This window comes from Ptychodera flava, chromosome 20 (assembly GCF_041260155.1).
Source record: "Ptychodera flava strain L36383 chromosome 20, AS_Pfla_20210202, whole genome shotgun sequence".
NCBI classification, from domain to species: Eukaryota; Metazoa; Hemichordata; class Enteropneusta; family Ptychoderidae; genus Ptychodera; species Ptychodera flava.
In genome coordinates, this window is record NC_091947.1 from 20,050,648 (window position 1) to 20,057,131 (window position 6,484).

General features: G+C 39.2%; 1 protein-coding gene across 1 annotated transcript; it reads right to left on the reverse strand.

The window, feature by feature from the left end:
- Window positions 1-1,717: 1,717 nt before the first annotated feature.
- Window positions 1,718-5,526, reverse strand: LOC139120268 (uncharacterized). Its single transcript, XM_070684549.1, has 2 exons — window positions 5,457-5,526; window positions 1,718-4,402 (listed from the first exon to the last, which is right to left on the reverse strand). The coding sequence occupies exon 2, from the start codon at window positions 4,398-4,400 to the stop codon at window positions 2,532-2,534; it is 1,869 nt and encodes a 622-aa protein (XP_070540650.1). The 5' UTR covers window positions 4,401-4,402; window positions 5,457-5,526; the 3' UTR covers window positions 1,718-2,531.
- Between the last annotated feature and the right edge of the window lie 958 nt (window positions 5,527-6,484).

A 6,484-nucleotide genomic window follows, 5' to 3' on the forward strand; every position in this document is an offset into this window, starting at 1 on the left:
GACTGATTACTTATTTTGCATAAGAACAATAGGTGTCAGTCGTGTTTTCAGGGATAAATGGATGGCAAGAACAATAGGTCACATGACCTGGAGTGGTATAATTGCTGCGAGCACATGTTTTACATTGTTGAAATAAAAAGTTGAGCTTGATACGTTGTATCACTCATAGAATGAGATATATTATTTTGATATACTTTCTCTACTATTTTAGTCTTCAACGGACAGTAGCTTAACCATTAAGACTTTTCTCAGTACTACTGTTTTGTATATCAAATTTAAGTTGTTCTACTTCAAAAGCACATTGAACCACCCAGTATCCAGCTTATCAACACGTGTACATGTACAGTGCAATGTTATTGTTTACATCTGAATTTGAACCTTGACTAAAATTCACTTGTCAACAATAACAATCAATCTATACATAAACTGACTGTTGACAAGGTGAATAATGGGTGTTTCAAAATGCTGTAGGGAGTAGAACAAGGACCTGCAGTTAATGATATATCAACAGTAGAGTTCACAGTATCAAAAATCGCATGTAATAAAGCTACTGGACCTGTTGGTAGGAACTGTTTCAAATCCCCGTGACATGGAAAAATGTAACTTTCGTTAGAAAGAAAAATACAAATTATTAAAGGTAGATGAAAAATCATTGCGTCAGTTATTTCAAAGTACGTATTGATACCAGTCTGCATACAACCTTTTATACTAAGGATTGCTACAGCAGTCTACACATTTAAATTTAAGAATCCAACGGTACGATAGTAACCAAGTACATCTGATGGTTGATCTCTCGTAAAGCTTGAATTACCGCCAGGTGAAGATCGGTCCTTGCTAACTCGTTATATTCTGGTCTTGATAGCGTCTGCTTTAATTTTCCGAAGACGAATTCGACGGGGTCAGTTCGGGGGAGTAATACGGCGTGTACACTAGATAGATACCCATATGCCATCGAGCCACGCACCTAAGTATCGACCCCCTTCATGATGATGAGCCGGGTGATTGTCGACGACAATGAAATCCCCGTACTCCAAAACCGGTCTGTGGGACATTAGACGCACGTTCTCGACGGCGTCTTCAAAAAACATAAGAAACTGCACAGTGTCTGTGTTCTGGTTGATTACCTTGGCATAACTGACACCTTCTAGGCTAATCATTAAATGTAATGTTACCGTAGGAGATCTCATGTAACGTTGTATTTCGACGGCTCGTTCACCACGTAAGGCATGACCATAGCGTGGATTTAAATCCTGACTCAATTTAATACCCACTTCATCAAAGAACTGGATTTTGTTTGGGTCTTGTCCATGTAAGAAATTCACGTATTCATCACAGTAAGTAATATTCTCATCGGTGAATTTTTCATAGGCTACTGGCGTCAGTTTTTTAAAAGTCCATTCCCCACCTGACAATCGGCTTCTCACAGCTCGTGCGATGGCACTGGTTGAGACATCTTCTGCACTATCGCCATATTCGTCGATTTTTTCTTTGAGAGCCCGGTATGTCATGGACGGTTGAAACCTTTTCAAAGTTTCGATGAGTTCAACTTCACCATCTTTCAGCTTCGGATATGAGCCTCGGTTTCCTTTTAACACTTTACAGGATACAAAGCGCTGCCATATATTTCGTAACCCACGATCGCTGAAACGGAACTTTTCCGCCACCTCTCGGAACGACGAAAATCACCGGTAACTGGATCCCCACCTCGCAGTAAAATTTCTTGGACAATCAAATCCTGTAACTCGGGCGAGGTGTTCTCCCTCTCCTAAATCTCCGTCCCTTTGAATTAGTGAAGTTGTATTCAGTCATTGGGGAGTAAAAGTACCGGACGCAGGTAAACAATTGAATTGAGAGAAAATCAGTGCACAAACATGCGTCGAATCTTAGACAGTAGAGAAAGTACTATGGTCAAATACAGAGTGTGTCTGGGGGAGTGTGTGTGGTGGTCGATGTTCGGAAGGTGGGCGTGGTTTTATCTTTTCGGTCTGGGGAGTCAAGCTTTTCTGTTTCGCGCGTCAATGTTTTGAATTTGGCGGGCTCATGTTTTCGGTTGACAAGTCTCACTGACAGCTGGGAAAAGTTGCGGTCAGACGTGCTGGCGGCAGGGCCTTTGTTTTTACGTTTTGAATACGTTAGTGATTTCAGCAGTAACTGGTAGATAATGGACAGCTTGGATATCAGAGTGTATCTATAGTATATACCGTAGTGACATTTATGTAATAAGAGTACCCTTTGACAATCCGGTTGGGTAAATCATGGTTGGATCGAAAATTTAATTTTTAGGGAAACAAATATTTAAAACGGGGACTTGTCTGTCTTGCAAGTTACACCCTGTATTTTCTGCGAATGATACCAAAATGCAAACAGTTTCGAACGAAATGTGCGTCTGATGATGGTCTGTAAGGACACGTCGTAGACTTTTGTTACTGCAAATCTGTACCTAAAAATATCGACTGATGAGAATTTTTCATTGTAGAACAGAAAAGTAAGTGTCATTGCATTCAATGTTTGGTATAAGCAAGGACCCGCTACTACCTCCAAGCAGAGTAGTGGCTGTCTTGTCTTTCTTTAATTGAGCGAAGGAAATTCAGGTGTTTCTCTTGGTAAAACTTCTTTGCTTCAGAACCGTTTAAGAAGCTCGGTAGACACTGAACAAATTTTTTTGCTCCAGGCTTTCGCTTTCTTTTCCCGATTTCTAGGTAGGCAAGGACTTTATTCAAGTTTGGTGATACTTTCTTTGAAGGTGGTGGTGCTCCAGTCATTCGCCCATGATCTGAAGTGACTGGAGTACTTGTACAAGCAGATGGTGAAGAGGCTTGGCCTATGATTGAAGTATCTGAGCTACTGTCGGATCGGGTTGGGGTACCGTCAATGCTGCCGACATTAGTAGGTGATTTGGTAGCTGTACTTGTCACGTTGTCAGTGACACATGAATCCGTTTCAGTGCCTGTTACATTACATTCAGTGGCTGATGAATTTTCAGGTGAAGCTGTTATGCTATTGCTTTGGGAATCTTGGTACGCTCTCTTCCAGATCCTAAAAGAAGGACTGCCAGGCAAGTCAAATCCCTCTTCAATTCTTTGGCGATATTTTTCCTTCTCAGGTGTCGACATGACCTCTTCAACCAAGTCTAACAGGCTGCTTTCTCTTTTCTTTGCTGCCTCTTCCGCCTTGTTCACACTTGTCTCACCATCTTCCTCCATAGCAGTGCAATCACCAAAACTAGTTGAAGGGAGCAACAGATCACTAGAAATCTTAGACCGGTCCAGTGGATATATCCCTGATTTGGAAAAACTTAGGGATATATTCTTCATTGTTGCACTGCGTTGCCATGCTGTCTTGAACACCCTGGCAAACGTCTTTTTGGTTACTTCTTCCCCCGGATTGTCAATCATGAATTCCCTTACAGCAGTTGTCCAGGCAGCTTTCAGTGGACCAAACAGGAAGACATCACAGGGTTGCAGGAAGTGTGACGCATTGGGTAGGAGACGGTAAAGAAGAATCTTGTTCTCTTCGGCCAGCTTGGAAATTTCAAAATCTAAATGTGAGATGTGGCTGTCAAAAAGTAAAACAGCGGGCCTTGCTGGGGGTATATTTGGAATAAAATGGTTCGCCAGCCATGAGTAGAATGCCTCAGTCTCCATCCAGCCAGTTTCAGTGAAGTAGCAGCTTGCACCTTCCACTCCCCCTGCCAATGGATTCCATGTTCTCGGGACAGTCTTCAATGGAAACAGGTGATAGGGTGGAATTGACCCACCTGCTGCATTTATACATGCCAAGACAGTTATCTGGGACTTGCTGTTGGCTGTCATTTGGGGGAGAGCACCACCACCATTTCTGGCTGGCCCAAGAACTTTACCAGTCTTGACTTGCATGCAAAACCCAGATTCGTCACAGTTCCAGATTTGACCTGCCCTACCAAGTAGATCGTGATCTGACAGAAAGACTTCAAACTGTTGAAACCAATCATCTACTTCTTTCTTGCTTACTTTGGCACGCTTCAAATCAAGCTTTCTTGTACTGACAAGTTTCACAGATGGGTTTCTTTTCAGGAATAATTTGTACCATTGATTACCGGGTAGGTTTGGTGGATCTTTATTTTTCAGAATGGTGTCTCTATTGTCCTTGTCAAGAATGGCTTTCACTGTATGTAATAGTCTACTTTTACTGACACCGAACCCTCTCTGACCCATACCTATGATCCATTCTGCTAGCTTCTTTTCCTCAGCAGTGGTTAAAATTGGTGGTGGTCCATTACGCCTATCAATGCCAACTTTACCAGTGACTCTGTCACTCAGTGTTGATCTTTTCACACCCCATTTTGCAGCTGCTTTACGGAGGGACATTTTGTTTTCCACAATATCCTTCACCGCTCCAGCAAATATCTCTCCCCTCTCCATGACTAATATAAAAAAATAAATGAAAAATTTTTCTGCAAATTAATTTGTGTACTTACTTTAAGAATAGCTTGTTCTGGTATACTTGTGTTATGCTATAAGTAACCTGTTACCTATGAATATGAAATAATTAGAGTTACCTTGTCAGTGGCTTTATCATGCATTGTTTGGAGCAACTTAAAATTTTAATCATGGCAAAAAAAGAACACATAAGATATTTTATATGACATTTAAAATTCCTGATACAATGGTAAATGTTAATTCTTCAGCATATTCAAGTTTAAATTCAATTTTGTTTCTATTATTAAGAGTATGTATGTATGTATTTGTGTATGTATGTATGTATGTATGTATGTATGTGTCTGTATGAGTGTATGTATTTGTTTGTATGACATTTTATGATTGAAAGTATTCATTTTTTAAAAAATATGCACTTCTCATATAGTAATGCAAATATGCAAATGACACAAAATTATGTATATTTGAATTGTCAATTAAAAATTATTAATTTTAATTAATAATTAATATTGATAATTGATAATTACTCGTCTTAAACTCAATTAAAATGTTTCATATTGTATGTTCGTAGCTATGTATGTTTTATTTGTTTTGTTAAATTTTGGTCAAAATTATGAAAAAATATCATTTATACATTTCAAAAGCACACTACTTATCATGAAGTTTTTTAAAGGTTGCACAAGCGATCAAAGGATTAACATGATCACAATTTAGAATCATTTTAAAGAGCTTTTAACAGAAAAAAAACAACTCTTGGACTCTTCGACGAGCCTAGCCTTGCATTGTGTGTCATTGCCTGACAGTGACCGGCAAATGATTTACTACATTATTCACGGAAAACGTATGTAAAATGGCGCGCAAAAAATTGCGCCAGATTGGAAATCTGATACGTCTCCCTGTGTACGATAGACCAATGTGAAGTATCAAAGTGATTTTCAAAGAAAATATCGAACAAAGGTTCGACAACGCGATTCTAAATATGCGCCTTTTTTCTAGCTACCTTAAAACTGCACTGTACGATGACACAACGATTATACGTACCTCAAAAAATCGATCGCTTTCGGCACCTGATCGAGCGTGGACGTCTCAGAGACTTCAGCTGATTGCCAATGAGAATACCCATGAAACATTGCGAGTTCCGAGTATCGTGTCAGTATCGCGAGAAACAAATGAGGACGCTCTTTCCGCGAATTGACCGGCGAATGATACCGACCGGCAACTGACTCAGGGGGTGTACCACAGGGAATAGAGTAATCTTGTTGTTGTTGTTGTTGTTATTGTTGTTGTTGTTGATGGTGATGATGATGACGATAATAAAAAATATTAAAAAACAATGTGTCATTCTTTGCTGTTGTTTGTCGATGTTGTAGATAATTGTAAAAGAAAACTATAATCGTGACAAAAAACGACGTAGGTCGCCCAACGTCACTCCCGTCCTATTATACAACCGGAGATTTTTAAAACAAAAAGTTTCTAAAGTTGGCGCACAAGTGTTCCATTTTATTTTGTGATTGATTATGATCTTTGTACAAATTACAATTTACGTTTTAGCTGAAAATGTTTACGATATTATTCATATTCACGGGCACATAAACCATTACTGCGTATTTGTGGTCGGTCACATGGTTCAACTCGACCAATTAAAATGCGACGGACAGGGCATGGTAATATAATGCCAAAATCTCAGTAAGAGATGATTTTTGTGAATTTTCAGAGTCATTGAGTATATCAACACAATCTTTGAAAATTTCATACCTTTATGGACTTTATTTCAGTCTCTGTTCCCTGAGGATGACTTTTGACAATTGCTTCGATATTCAGTGTATACCCTCAGTCTGCCAAACTTAATATTTGTTCAAATTAGCAAAATCTTGCATGTGAATTTTTGAGACTTTTGCACACAGTTTTTCGAACAATTTCTCCCGAATAATTAAGGTCGTATGCACCTTGAAAGTGAAAGACTTAAACTTTTGCTCAAATTTAGTTTCCTCAAAGAAACTTTCAATCATTTTCTTTTCAAAATCACACATAAAAATCAGGGGTCACCATACAAATTTTGGTACCCAGAT

Bases quoted from the DNA above. Each gene is read 5' to 3' on its own strand.
- LOC139120268 (XM_070684549.1), bottom strand. From the start codon at position 4,400: ATGGAGAGGGGAGAGATATTTGCTGGAGCGGTGAAGGATATTGTGGAA.